General features: G+C 43.0%; 1 protein-coding gene across 5 annotated transcripts in view; it reads left to right on the forward strand.

Annotated features, from left to right (window-relative positions):
- Positions 1–14958, forward strand: part of rbfox2 (RNA binding fox-1 homolog 2) — a 35932-nt gene that overhangs the window by 17153 nt on the left and 3821 nt on the right. For 2 of the 5 annotated variants that reach the window (XM_080755521.1, XM_080755524.1), the window contains 8 exons: positions 3184–3384; positions 3742–3900; positions 4511–4564; positions 4754–4846; positions 9196–9295; positions 9618–9683; positions 11196–11403; positions 12176–12221. In XM_080755521.1, coding sequence (XP_080611647.1) covers positions 3184–3384; positions 3742–3900; positions 4511–4564; positions 4754–4846; positions 9196–9295; positions 9618–9683; positions 11196–11403; positions 12176–12221 — 927 coding nt within the window. Of the gene's footprint in view, positions 1–3183; positions 3385–3741; positions 3901–4510; positions 4565–4753; positions 4847–9195; positions 9296–9617; positions 9684–11195; positions 11404–12175; positions 12222–12848; positions 12886–14958 lie in introns of all 5 variants that reach the window. The other 3 variants (XM_080755522.1, XM_080755523.1, XR_013963422.1) reach the window with 3 other exon arrangements.

The following is a 14958-nucleotide window of genomic DNA, read 5'->3' on the forward strand; positions in this document are numbered from 1 at the left end:
GCGATTAATCGATTAATTATTACCATCCCTAGTTGTTACAGGTGTAGCCCATGTATATAATTTGGCTAACAGCATTAATGGTCAGAAGAGGAATTTGGGAAATCTTTTGACATTCGGAGGCATAATGGAAATGCAGAGAGCACACTGTTGGCAGGATAGATAGAGGACCAGCCATGCAAATAAGTAGTATAAAATTAATTTGTTCCCAAAATCATTTAGCCACATGAACCCTACTGTCCCTATTCTGGGCATGTCATAACATTTTGACAAAAATAGGCAAACAATTGGCAAAATTAGCTGTTGGCTATTTAGGCAAAGAGATCTAGCCTCTGAGGCCCAAAACGTAGAATAGTTTATCTTGGATAATATTCTGTCCAATATACAGTAATAGTATAGTATAGTAGTGAAGTGAGTAACTGTTGCTGATTTGATCATTGTTCATTTGTTCCATTAAGCACTAGTCGCCCCCCTCACCGTGCCTCACGCAATGCTGTATATTTCTGCCTACTCTTCAGTTGAGAACCTGTTAAAGTCCTCTTGTACGATTCACTGTGCTTACCATTAGGTTCTCTAAAAAGAAAATCTCAGTCTGTACTCCCATCAATTTTTAGCTTCCACCACACATCTAGTGTTAGTCATTCCGTCAGCCAGTAGGTCGTGCCAGTCCAAGATCTCTACGTGCAAAAAGGCTTATTACAAATGATGTGCTTGTTCTAGTAATGGCTGCAAAAACATGACATGAACCCTGCTTACAAAATTGTACATACTTCAGATACAGTGTGATATTTCAACATTTTACTGATGGAAAGTTTTATCTAGATAGCCAATATCGTCTTTTAATTTGCAGCTACAGTTGCTGCATGCAGATGTAGTCTATTCCGTTACTGCTCCCCTAGACAAGTGACTATATAACCCCCTGCCTTTTTTCCTGTCTTTTTAAATTATTTGAATTTTGTAATTGTTCATGTCATGATTATGAATTGAACCGCAAGAACCTTTTTCGGTGCTATCCTTTTAGACTAGTGTATGACTGTACTCTGTACTGTTTACATTACTGCCTAATAATAAAGTATTCATAATCCAATCAATCAAACACAACTCACCCCATGTATCTACATCCCTTAATCTGCCTCGTTACTGCATATTTATCCAACTCAGCCTGATGAGCCCATGTACGTCCCTATAACCCATTAACCCTGTAAAACCCTGATTCATTTCTACTTGCAAAAAAGAGATTTCAACCTTACTACTACTTTTTACTACTAGGACTTATCAGAGGAAATTATGTAAAAATGTTTGGGGTTTTTTTGTGCAAATTTTATGCACATTTATTATAATTATTAAAATAATAATAATACATTAATAATTTACATTTGGGGGATATCTTTCACAATAATAAATAAAACATATTCTAGACATTCTAATGATCACAAAAAAACATATATTACAGTTATTTTACTTAATTTGTGTGAATCTCAGCCTCTGTGGGGGGTAATATCATGACCAATGGCACGCTTGGTGTTACAGGGTTAAGGCCGGAGGGCCAGGCCCATTCCAGATTCTACAAATACCTTCTAAATCAGTAGGGCGGCTGTGGCTCAGGAGGTAGAGCAGGTTGTCCAATGATCCCTGGGTCGGTGGTTCGAATCCCAGCTCCTCCTGTCCACATGTCGTGTCAGTGTCCTTGTGCAAGACACTGAACCCCACATCGCCTCCAATGAGTCGGTCGGTGTGAGCTCGCCACCATTGGTGTGTGAATGTTGGAAGTGAGGACGCTGGCGTTGACTGTTCACCACTTCACCTCCCAATGTATGAATGAATGAATGAACCATTGTAAAGCGCTTTGAGCACTTGGAAAAGCGCTATAAAAATGCAATTCATTATTATTATGACAATTTCAAGATTTTTTCCCATAAATGTCCAAAGCTCGGCTGTTGCTCTGTGAGCTTGAAAATAGCCAACCCAAAAATCTAAAATGACACGGTCACTTAATCTGTACCGTTACTGGATATGAATCCAACTCGACTAAATCCCCATAGCCTGTCCCATGAACTCACCCCATGTGCACCCCTAGATTATCAGCTACAGTTGAGGGACCCAGGTCCCTACTGTCCGTGTCACAGATGCACGGCTGAAAAAGGTCAGAAGCTGGGAGACAGATGGTGGACACGGACACACACACACACACACACCCAACAACCCATGCACTTTTAACACTCCCAAAGGGACGGAGATCCATTGTGCAATGCAGATCATCATTCAGTCAACCTCTTTAAGCGCACGCACCTATGTATATACAGTGAATTGTTTTGTTTTTTACACAACAGTTGTATCATATTCATATCCACCATTACTATTACAGTTCATCTATTACATATCGAGCAGCCATTCCATGTTATTTATGTTGTGTGCCAGTAGCACCAGTCTATCGATTGGAACCGAGGTAAAAAAAGAAAAGAAAGTGGCCATGGATGAGTGACGGTGATAGTAGGATAACCAGTCTCCAGTTCAGTTCAGGCCAATGCCTCTTCTTTCAGTCATCACCTCTTTCTGTCTCTACACCCCCCCGCCTGTCTGTCTTCACACTCTCAGCCCTCCTAACCATTACCATTTAGGGTAGCAATGCCCCCTCTGCCAGCAGCCAAGGAATGTGCACACGTGCATGCAAGTGTATTGGTGTGATTGTGTGACTCTTGCCATTGTTCTTCTGGACGCTTCAATGTATTGTAGTTTCAGGAGAGTTTCCCGGGGGTCGTTGTATGTGTGTATATTTACTGCTTAATTGGGCAGGACTATGTCGTCATCGTCGGCGGCGGCTCACAGTCGTCGTGGTTTTTTAGTTTTTTTTACAGTCTGATCATACGAGCAGCATTAGCGTGTGCGTGTGTGTGTACAATGCATGTAGGTTCCTGACCCTCAATAATAGATGTGGCTGTAGTGAATATTTAATGTGAGGCGACACACACACAGTCTCACACTCTGAGAGGAATGGAAATTTAATATCCATGCCTGTAACACTCTAAGGCTGAAACTCTTGAGAAAGTGGTCTCTGGGTGGCCTAGTATAGTGATGCTCAGTAAATGAGACTGTGCAATATCGCCAGCCAGTCACTTACCGTTCATTATTTCTCTCTGTCTCTGTCTCTCTCTCTCTCTGTCTGTCTCTCTCTCTCTGCTCTTCCAGGGCTCTCAGGACAGCGCTGGCGGCCAGGAGGGTCTCGTCCCCCCGCAGTTCTCCACCTTCCCCCCTCCTCCCCCACCGCCGCCCCAGAACGGCCTGGCCCTGGAGTACGGGGGCAGTCTGTACACGGCGGGCGCCGTCCAGGGACCCCTGGAGGCCGGGGGGTCTGTTAACGCCAACGCCCCCATCAGCCTCAGTGCCCAAGTGAGTGCTGTGCGGCCTGTGTGTGTGTGTGTGTGCGTGTGTGTGTTGTAATGTCGTGTAATGTACGTACCTCAGTGGGTTCTCAAACATTGTCATGTCAAGGACCAAATTGATATGTATTAGGCTTTTTTTGGGAACGTTTATTTTAAATGTTTTGAAATTATAATTTAAAAAAAATGTAGAAATCTAAAATATAAAGAGACCCATAAAAATGTGTCCGTGACCCACAAATAGTTCCCGACCCAGTGTTTAGGAACCAGTGGTTTTGCGCCGGGTCTTCCCTCTCTCAATCCCTGCCCTCCTCCCCCTTCTTCTCTCTCTACCTGTTCTTCATCACTTCCACCTCTGTCCCGCCAGTCGGACGGGTCTTCTCAGATCGACAGCCAGGCCGTGGTCGTTTCGGTAGGAGGCGGCGGAGGGAGCATCGAGGACGACGACAAAGGGACTCCCAAGCGGCTCCACGTCTCCAACATCCCCTTCCGCTTCAGAGACCCCGACCTACGGCAGATGTTTGGGGTTTGTAATAACGCAGGCAGCCCTGGGGGTGTTCCCCCCTTCTTCTACTCTCTCGTCTCCCCGTGAGAAGGTGGCATTAGATCAGATCAGGTCATTGGAGATTATTTTCGACAAGCAAAGTCTTAAGACCCCTCTTTAAACCAACCTCCCTTTCATGGCCTCAGTGTTGTGCCTAGGGGATGCATAGTTGTCTTTACCACAGGGCCCACATCTGAAAGAAAGCATGCTTTTGGTTTGCCTGTTTAAATGGATACTAAAATGCTCACCCGAGCATTCCGGTTACCGTTTAAATGACCAGAAATCAGGTTTAACTCTTATTTTACATAGAATTGAATCAAATGTTTGATTGAAGCTCAAGATCAAGAAGATCAAGCAATTTCAATGTGTCGAAGCCGTTGCACTGTTGGATTTGTACGTTCCAAAATGCACTGTAAATTTCAGAAGAATACCTGTGTTGTTGTACTGCAGTGCAGAGGCAGTATAGACATGGTGGAATAAGCTGTATCAATGCCAGATTATACGTGATGTACAATACTGACACCCTGTGGAGAGAGATGGTATAAATGTACCAATGTGTTTAAAAAGTTCCCTTTCTTTCTCTTTCATTCAGCAATATGGGAAAATTCTCGATGTGGAGATAATTTTCAACGAGAGGGGATCTAAGGTAGGGCATCCTTGTAAATGTGTCACTTGATATAATTAACTGTGTATCGATTGATTTATGCAACTCCACAGCTAATGAATTATTAATTATCGTTCACTGCAGTGCAAAGGGCTTTGTTGCTATTTTCAGCCCCTTGCTCACCCCTCTTTCTTTTGTCCATGTCGTCTGTCTCTCCTCTTGTACTACCAGGGCTTTGGCTTTGTCACATTTGAAACGAGTATCGACGCAGAGAGGGCCAGAGAGAAGCTTCATGGCACCCTGGTGGAGGGACGTAAAGTTGAGGTAATTCACCACCCATCCCCCCCCCCCTCTAAACGGTGGCCATTTTCCTCTGTTTCCCTCCATATCCAACAGTGAGAATGAGTTTGTTCCGGTTGATTCTGCCTGTGAGAAGGTTTCCCGGGGCGGCTGTGTGTTCAATTCTAACCCCCCCCCCCCTCCCATCCACCCCCACCCCCCCTCCCCCCACCCTTGGCTTCACTATAGCATGGTGCAGTGGTACCTCACACAGAGATGTCTGGTTTGACGCCACTTCCTCTTGATGTTTATGTTGTTATGTCGTCGCTGTTGGGCTGTCCATTTGCACCTTGATCTCTCTAGCTTCGTGGGTCTGGTTTACAAAGCATGCTGGGTGGTGTGTGGCTACGAAACAGGGCATGGCCGACATTATGAAAGAGCTTTGACACGGTTGCTGACGGTATATCCGCTTACATCACAGCATGTAGGATCTGTTTTATGTTTCTCTTGTTTACCTGCACTCTTTCCATTACCACCACCACCACCACCACTACCTCTTCCATGATCAAGATGAATTTTGGTTTATGGTTGTATTCACTATTGGTAAGACAACACTAGCCTATTTTATTTTCTTCTGACAAGTCATGCTTGCTGGTGTTTTTATAAGAGGATATTTTTGCATGGATGTTTCATGAGATCTAGGTCGGATGGTGTCTTGGAATTCACAGTTTGCCTTAATATTTAGGGTTTGCCATTGGGGTAGAATGTCAGTGTTTGATATGTTCAGAGACTGCATGACATGGTATTTCCAGGCAGATTTGGTAATGAGTCTGCCCTGAGAAGTGTGGTGTCATCTTTGATGCTTCGTAGACTGGGTCGTTTAATTTCAGATGTGCTGTATGGTTGATTAATTGCTCTCACGTCACCTGCATCCATCGCTCTCGAAAAAGAAACATCAAACTCTCAAGCCTAATTTATTACCCTGTCGTGCAACTGTGTCGGTCATCCCAAAATGAATGATATTCAAGCTAACAACACGACACGGTCAAAAATACGTGTCACGTTCTTCACTTGAAAATCACTAATTTTCAGGGAGCAACACCGTCATGCGACTGGGTATTTTTAGGCTTCAAGGAGGTGCATTTTTGTTGTGATGTTTTATTTGTCAGCATGTCCTCAGATTTCAGTTCCAACTGGCCTTGAAGATTAAAAAAACAACACACATTTGCTTTGAATTCTGCTCTTTTATTACATTGCTACTCAGCTCCTCTGCATGCTCTGAAAAGTGTTGCACTCTTCTCTTGTGTGTCTGTGGGAATGTACACGTCACGCGTGGCTGTGTCCGAGAAATACAGGAGGGAGGAAAGGGAGGGAGAGACGGAACGAGTGAATATAATGTCGACGGCGTCGTCTACCTCTCCCTCTCCTTTTCCTTGCTTTTTGGTTCCTCTCCATTTCCGTCCACTCATTCTATCCATGCCAGTCTGTCTGTCTGTCTCTCCCCGTTTGTGTGTCCGTCTCCGTCCCCCCATATACACGCATTTGTGAACCTCCTTGACTGTCAATCCCCCTCTCTCTATCGTGCTCTCTCTCTCCGTGTCTTTCTCTCTCTCTCTCTCTCTGTCCATTCCGCTGTCTTCTGTTCACTGAATTAGGACATTTATTGGCCACAGTGTTTGATACTTTAGTAGTGTGTTCATTTGGTAAATTATTAGAATATGAATGTTAGGTAGTGCCCCCCCCCCCCCCCCCCCCCAACGTTACACTCCCCTAAGTGTCTGACATTCACCGATTCCTTTATTTGTTTTCCTTTATCGACTCTCCCCTCTTCATGTGTAGTGAGTTTAAAGCCGTAGCGAGCGGTTAGATCGTTTGATACGAGTAGGTGTCTGTTGACACTGTCTGTGACATCACTTCCTCTCTACCTCAGGGTGGGGGTTGCTTTTCATTACCTCGTTTTTGTTTTTTGTTATCTTTTTTTCCTTCGGTTCACCTTTTTCTTTTCTTACATATATTTTCTCTATTTCCCTGATGATTTTTGTATGTTGTTGTTGTTGTTGTCAGTCTCCACGGTAACTGCTCGCGTGTCCTCACGCCGTTTCCCCAGCAACGGTAAGTTGTGTACACATGGCATCATCTTTGAATGACTTCCCCTCCCCGCCCTCCCCCCCACCCCACCCCACCCCATTCGCCCAAGTATAATAAAATACAATTCACCCAACACACAAATGGACTGCAGAGGGGGCTTGATTGATTGGAAAGGATCTTGATTGGCTAATCCTGAGATTGATTGGGGGAGGTGGTGAATGTAACGGTGATTACGAGATTAGCCATTGACCGCATGGCATTGTCAAGGCCACTTACATAACTGAATGTACGGCATCTATCTGCAAGTGCAACAACTGTGACTACCACTTATATGCATTCATTCCAATCACTCTAACTGCATTATTATTAAGCATATAATTCCAGAGCTGTATCCTGCATGGTTTATTCTCTTTCTCGTCATTTGTATGACGTCATATAGTCTTATGTCATCTCTCTGTTTTAATTAGTCAGTAGTTGCATTTGTGCACTTTTAGTGGGACAGCATGCTTACGCATGAATGCTTTGTTAGCTTTAATGGAGAGAGGGCAATGATTTTTTTCGTCTTTTGTAATGGTGTGCTGTTGTGCCGATTGGCAGACTGTGGACAGTCGTAGAACAATGGCTGTCTAAACGTTGCCATTTGGAGAATCCGTGGCCCAGTGGACATGTCATAGAGTAGTGCTGAACATTCCTCAAGTCATAGGACATACACATAGAATCACATCTCAAAGCTGATGTTCTATTCAAATGTAAAGTGAAATGAGCATCTGAGAGTAGCAAACTATTGGTATTCATAAAACGATATCCGTAGCAGCACCTAAAACATCTTTTTGATATATTTATATTATTTTAAGTGCTTTTCTTTTGGATGAGTTTGGTTTCGGATGCTGTGTTTGTGTGCTTCTAGTTCTCTTTCTAGTGTGACACTGATGTAGAATGATGGCAGTGTTTCACAACCATGGTTTTCATTTGATTTTGAGGAATGATATTTGCATCCTCCATCCTCTCTCACTCTCTCTCTTGATCTTGTCTCTTCTCTCTCTCTCCGTCTCTCTCTTCATCATTCTGGCTCATTCATCCATCGCACCATTCTCGCTCATGTATGAATAGATCCAAATTAGGCAAATGGTCCGATGTATTTTTGTGTGTTTTGTATCGCATCTTGGATGTTCATTTTCGTTTCATTAGAGGAATTGCACATTTTGGATGGATTGTTCACGTTCTCTCTCTCTCACTCACTCTCTATCTCTCTTTCTCTATCTCTTGCTCTTTCTCTCCCTCCTCCTGCCACCATGTATGTGTTCCCCCGTCTTTCAATGTGGACTGGCTCATCTTCTTCCTGCATCCCCATCTCTTTCTGTCTGTGTGTCTGTCTTCGTCTCCCTCCCCCTTTTTCTGTATGACGTGTATTTAATTGGGAGGGCTGCAAACTTCTTTTGATTGGTCTCTTTGCTGCATCCGATGCTTGCTGATTGGCTAGTATTGCTCACCTCTGGTCATGCGATGCGCTCTTGATTGGCCGTGTGTAATTTTGTCTTATGAACTCTTATCAATTGATGTTGCATTGATGTTCAATGATGAATCTGCTGCTTATACTTCACCCTCTCTCTTCCCTCTTTTTTGAAGGTAGCAATGGAATGGTCTTGGATTTATTTTTGAATGCTTTTGATCTGAAATGTTTTTGTTGTTGTTCGTTTGTTGTAGTTTTTTGTTCCGTGAGTCAATTGTTATGTTATATGTGTGCAAAACTGCCTGATTTACTCACAGGATCCTTGTTTTCAATGTATTTTTTCCCTCTAAAGAAGTGCATGTGTCTTCAGTACCATTTTTATTCTCATCAACATATTTAACCACTTAAACCCTGTATATTTTGTCGACGCGGGGTCCCCTGAGGGTCTATTCTTTGGCCCCCTCCGTTCTTTTCCTTCCACACCACCAGATCTCTTCGCTGAAACGAGCCGATCTACAAAATCACAGCGTGTCGCGACGGGCTGTGAGCTTGTAGATCGTCCATTTCCTCTCCGAATGTTCACCTATTATGACATGCCCAGAATAGCGACGCTAGGGTTCACGTGGATAACCTCTAAATAATGAAGACAAACGACACATCTCAGTATGTACCACAGCATTGATTTAAAGAGGAAAACCTTTTAATAAGCACAATGTGTCCGTTTTAAGTTTCACACAGTCAGCATAAGACACGGGCCTTTAGTTATTTATTGATTATATCCCTGCCTGCATCGCCGTTCGCTTCGATGGGAATTGAGATTGCACCTTTTGACCCTTTGTTTTGTTCTGGTGCCCAGGTCAACAACGCGACGGCCAGAGTGATGACCAACAAGAAGATGACTACCCCGTTCTCCAACGGAGAGGGGCTCGCCACTCTACCATACGGGAACGCTCTATGTATGGAATACAATTCTTAAAACCATTGATTGTTCATACACCGGTCAAATCCTATGTTCCATTTGTACACTCGGGTTACAAAGTGATACATTAACAGGATTTTGCTTTACTGTGAAGCTTTGTTCATAGAGACTGAGAACGAAGCACACACCCAGAAAAACACAAGTTGTCCCTATCATTGATTGGCAAATATTTAAACAATAAAATAAATGCTAGAGATGAACAAACCAATAGCTTCAAACCAGGAATGAACCATGATATTGCTGTGATTGTTTTATCTTCTTAATTAATGTTGGGAGTTGAATTGTCTTTTTGCACATAGCTGGATGGAAGCTGAGCCCCATGAGCTCCATGGTTGGAGCCATGTACAGTCCAGAGCTCTACACAGGTAAGAAAAATACTCGTATTTAGTGTTATATTGTGCAATGTGCATACATTTTAATATCCATCTATCGGGTGGAAAACACCCAATGTCCAAAACATTGCAAATAGCACATCTACAAGCTCCAAACACCTCAAGCTGTGCTTCCAACTGCATTTCTGCATTTCGACATTTCAGATCTGCTATTTTTGAAAAAACACAAAAAGTTACACATCGGTTGCTGCCAGCATCTTTCACACTAAGCGAGTGCCAGCAGATATGGGAGATTTAACTCTGAAAAGCCCTGTTTTCCGTTCCCCACCAAAACCGGGAGGCATAATGTTCCATTCTTACCTCACGGTGGTCACACTGAAGTCTCTCTAGCATTAATATTCCAGACGAGAGGCATGCTGAAGTCAGAAATGAAGACAGAAATATTGCCGGTCTGGTCAAAACCACAGAGAGTTCCCTAGATTAGGAAATACGAGCCATTCTTTCTGAGTAAACAAGGAAGTGAACGGCAGCAAGGAGTACTGTTGCAGAAAGAGGCCAACCAAAGAAATTCTAGTTTTTTGTTTTATATCAATAAAAAAAGACCTAAAGACGCCTATACATGTCCAAGGCTCCCGCGGTTTTGATATAAAGGACGTGTATACACGTCCACGGCCAAAATTGTGCTCTGCCCTATCGTCACTGCCCTATGTTCTCTGTTTCTGGTGTAGTCCCAGGGTTTCCTCTAACGTCACTGCCCTATGTTCTCTGTTTCTGGTGTAGTCCCAGGGTTTCCTCTAACGTCACTGCCCTATGTTCTCTGTTTCTGGTGTAGTCCCAGGGTTTCCTCTAACGTCACTGCCCTATGTTCTCTGTTTCTGGTGTAGTCCCAGGGTTTCCTCTAACGTCACTGCCCTATGTTCTCTGTTTCTGGTGTAGTCCCAGGGTTTCCTCTAACGTCACTGCCCTATGTTCTCTGTTTCTGGTGTAGTCCCAGGGTTTCCTGGGACAGGGGTGGGCAACTTTGACAATGGCGACATTGGCGAGGGCCAATATATTTCCACACTCACTCCAGAGGGGCCACAGTGCATGTTAATGTCGTAGGAAAAATAGCCAATCTACAAGCTCAAAACGCAGCGCGACGCGACACGTTTTGAGCTTGTAGATCGGCAATTTTTGCTATATTTGAATTGAAAACCTGAATAATGTTTTGCTATTTTTGAATTGGAATCCTGAAAAGTAACCCTTTTATTGAATTTCAAATGCATTTAGTTATAGTTATGTTAACTTTCTGAACTGTTAACATAACTACATTGGACACAAAAAGACAATAACATTTTAATACTAGTCATGAAGTAATTAAAGCAGGTTTGGAATTGTAACAGCTGAAATCAATACTATATCAGTATTCTGATATTAACATGCGGGCCGCATTAAGTGAAGGTGGGGGCCGCATGTGGCCCCCGGGCCGCCAGTTTCCCACCCCTGCTCTAACGTCACTGTCCTATGTTCTCTCTCTCTCTCTCTCTCTCTCCGTCTCTGGTGTAGTTCCAGGGTTTCCTCTAACGTCACTGCCCTCTGGGCTCTCTCTCTCTGGTGTAGTCCCAGGGTTTCCGTACCCGGCAGCAGCAGCAGCAGCCGCTGCCGCCAACAACGTCGCGAGCTTTCGGGGAGCTCACCTCCGCGGTCGTGGACGGCCAGTGTACAGCGCTGTCAGAGCAGCTGTACCCCAAGCCGCCATCCCCGGCTACCCTGGGTAAGTACGCGCACACACACGCACACACACACACGCACACACACACACACACACACGGAAAGTAGTGACAAATCTGACAAATACATAGAACACACATAGCACATATAAGCAAACTCAGACGCATATCTTATGCATTCAGACGTCCTCCTTAAATGCATGTCTTCACCTACTTCAAACTAGGATTGTAGAATTGTGCATGGTGTGTGTTTTTAATATTTAAAAAGGTGATTTGAATTAATGCCATTGATTGTATGCTGAATTGAAATACCATTTCCAAAAAGGGGAAAACCGTTCAACATGAATTGTGTCGAGATAAGATAATTTATAATTTATAATAAACATGTGTGTTCCAATTAAATCCATGTTACTGAATAAACAACTATATTGTTTTTGGTTTAGATATTAAATCGCTATAATGCTATATATTCCTATAGTAATATAATATTACTATAGGAATATAGAGCTATTAAGCTATCTTTGATTCATTTGATTTAATTGATTTATTGACTTAAGTAAGACCCCAAGTGTTTTCCTGAACAAAGAAGTGGTATTTAGCCTTGCATGTTGCACGGTGTGTAATAATCTCACCTTGCCTTTCTCTTCTTTCTTCACAACCTTTTTGGCACACCCCTCCTCACTCTGTTCTTCCCTCAATGGCCACATGGTGGCGCATCCCTCCATTTCCTACCCCTTCCTTTACTACATTCCACCACCACCACCCTCTTTTTGTTCCTTCCTTCCTTCCTCCTCCTCTTCCTCTTCTCCCACTCAGTATGATGGCCTATCAGGAGGGCTTTTATGGTGCAGCTGAACTCTATGTAAGTATACTTTCTCTCTCTCGCTCTTCTCTGTCTCCCACACTCACTCATTCCCTCCGTCTCCCCTTTGGTCTGCGAGTATTCAAGTATATGAGAAAGCATGGATCAACAAACCCATAGAGTTGGAGCAGAACTACAAAAGGATATGCATTCATGATGAATCAATGTTAATCACTAGAGCTTTTCTAAATTATTAAAGCCCACTGTTAAGCTCTAAAACACAGTAATCCATTTTTGTGTGCAAAATGAAACCAAATGGACCTGCGAGGGTCCTTTTGGTTCCATGTTACACACTCAAGAGTTCAATTGACAACGGCTTTTACTACTGTGTACACATGCACTATCTTGGGAAAAGGCTACACACTATCCCACACATAGACGACCTGACCTATTTTGAAATTAGCAATACTCCACATGTCTAGTGCACAAAACTTTCACCAGAGTGTCTTTGCATTGACTGCTCTATGGTTTTGTCTCCAAGCATTTGTGGGTGTGCACCACCGTGATTATGTGTGTGTGTGTGTGTGTGTGTGTGTGTGTGTGTGTGTGTTTGGAGGGGGAGGGGGGGGGGGTTCACTGAAGAGTGTGAGACCGGGTTGACAATAGCTGTTTCTGTTCTCTCTGTAGACTAGTGTTTCAGGACATTAGTGGCAGATTGCCCCAGGTAGGGTTGAGTCACTGTGTGTGAGAGCCAGTGTGCTGCATCTTCCTCCTCGTCTCCGATGACTTGACTGTGTGCCACTACTAGACATTGTTGACCATCTTGAGATTGAAATGCCTTTTTTCCCCTCTGTCTTTTTATATCTACTAACTCACTGGTATCTGATATTTGCGGAGTTGCAGAAGGGGGAGTGGGTTGGGTTAAGTTTAAATTTGGCTGAAAGAAGAATACACGGCATGGAAATTAATTTTGATAAAATACCAATTTTGATAGACTCATGTATATTATTTACTGTAAAAGCGTTTACTGTTTATGAGATGGTCTAGCTCTCGATTTAGAAAACATTTTAGGTTTAATCCGTGTCCGTGCACCCAGTATAGTATGTATTACTTTACAGTTTACATTGAGTCGTTTCCAAGTCACCACTTTAAATTTGGAATCCCTATTTTGGGCAAGTCATTATAGCCGAAGCTATGAATCAAATAAATGTTTTAAAAAAATAAAGAAAATGGTGAAAATACCACAAGCTCCACAATGGAGTACGACTTAGGACATAGTTTGGAGTAGTATATTAAGGCGACTAGATTTTGCACGCTCTTCCTCACACAGTATGCTCAGATTTCAATGTCATGGATAGAGAAGACATTGCAAATGTGCCTTCTAAATCCATGACACTGAACAATGATGGAAGTCTCCAAAACTGGGCCAATTTTGGGAAATGTGTTGGAAAAAGCAGGCCATGTTAACATAGCATTTCTCACACCAGGACGTGGCGGTCACCCCACTTAGTTTATTTTTGTTGAGGCCATTTCTGACGTCAAGCATTGCATACTGTATACTGTGACTCAAAATGCTCCTGGCAAATTGATGCCACTGCCAGTATGACATAAGTTCTTTCACACTTGATATGTTCACTGAAAATTGAGCAGTAAGACTTAGATAAAATATAATAAAATTGTAATTTAAGACGGTACAAGGTCATGATTCAGACACTCAACAGTAGTTGATTCAGAGTAGACCCCTTCTCGGAATCTCCCTACCTGGTTCACCTGTGGCATGCTAACTGGATCAATGTCGGCATGCTCACATATTGCACTTACAAGCCTTCCTCCTCCCCTTCCTCCATCCTTCCACCTTCTTTTCCTCCTGTAAATCCCCCCCATTTTAGGTTTCTCTTCTTACATCCTTATGATGTTATATTTTATAGCAACTTTCTTTATAGCTCCTCTTTCAGTCCTTTCTCTGCCCTTCCCTCCCCTCCTCCTCCCATAGCAGCACGTGTTTGGTCCTGAATGCCTGGACTTGATCATGACTGATCCTATATATATATATATATATATATATATATATATATATATATATATATATAGTGTGTGTGTGTGTGTGTGTGTGTGTGTGTGTGTGTGTGTCTAGGGATGTTTGGCGTAATACTCTATACATTCTGTGTTTGGGAACGCATGCTGTTCAGTGATTAGTTGCTGGGTGTATGTCTGTGTGTGTGAAAGTGTGTTTTATTTATTCAGATTGGCTGACTGTCTTCTTCCTCACATCTGTAGTTTTTGTGTTTGTCGGTTCATCAGCTGCTAAAATAATGACACAATCACCTTGCCATATGCCTTCCCCTCTTCTCCGGTGTGTTTAGGTTGTCAGAAGGGTGGGGGGTGGTCAGGGTCACTGCTAAGGTTATGAACACTCTTCCTTCATGTAAATGTAAAAAGAAAAAAAAAGTATACAAAAATCTGTATGCTACTTGTAGCACACTTTACGCATGCACATACAGTAAAATCTTTGTACACATTTTACTGTGTTATATGCAACCACAAATAAATGATTCCAGATGAATCATGGAGGGAGAGATCGACACAGAGCCTGCGCTATACAGCCTTGTGAATGCCATAATGCACCAGATTAGCCAAATGTTGCAGAGTCTGCTTCTTAATCTCTAGCTCTCTTCTCAGCAGTTTCTTCTCTCTCTCTCTCTCTCTCACTATAACAACCCTCTTAGATTAACCACTATTCTGTGTTTTATAGTGACACGATAGACTTCACTAATAAGAATTGTACTATGTTTTATTT

The sequence above is a fragment of the Protomyctophum bolini genome (assembly GCF_963924005.1).
Source record: "Protomyctophum bolini genome assembly, chromosome: 3".
Classification (NCBI taxonomy): Eukaryota; Metazoa; Chordata; class Actinopteri; order Myctophiformes; family Myctophidae; genus Protomyctophum; species Protomyctophum bolini.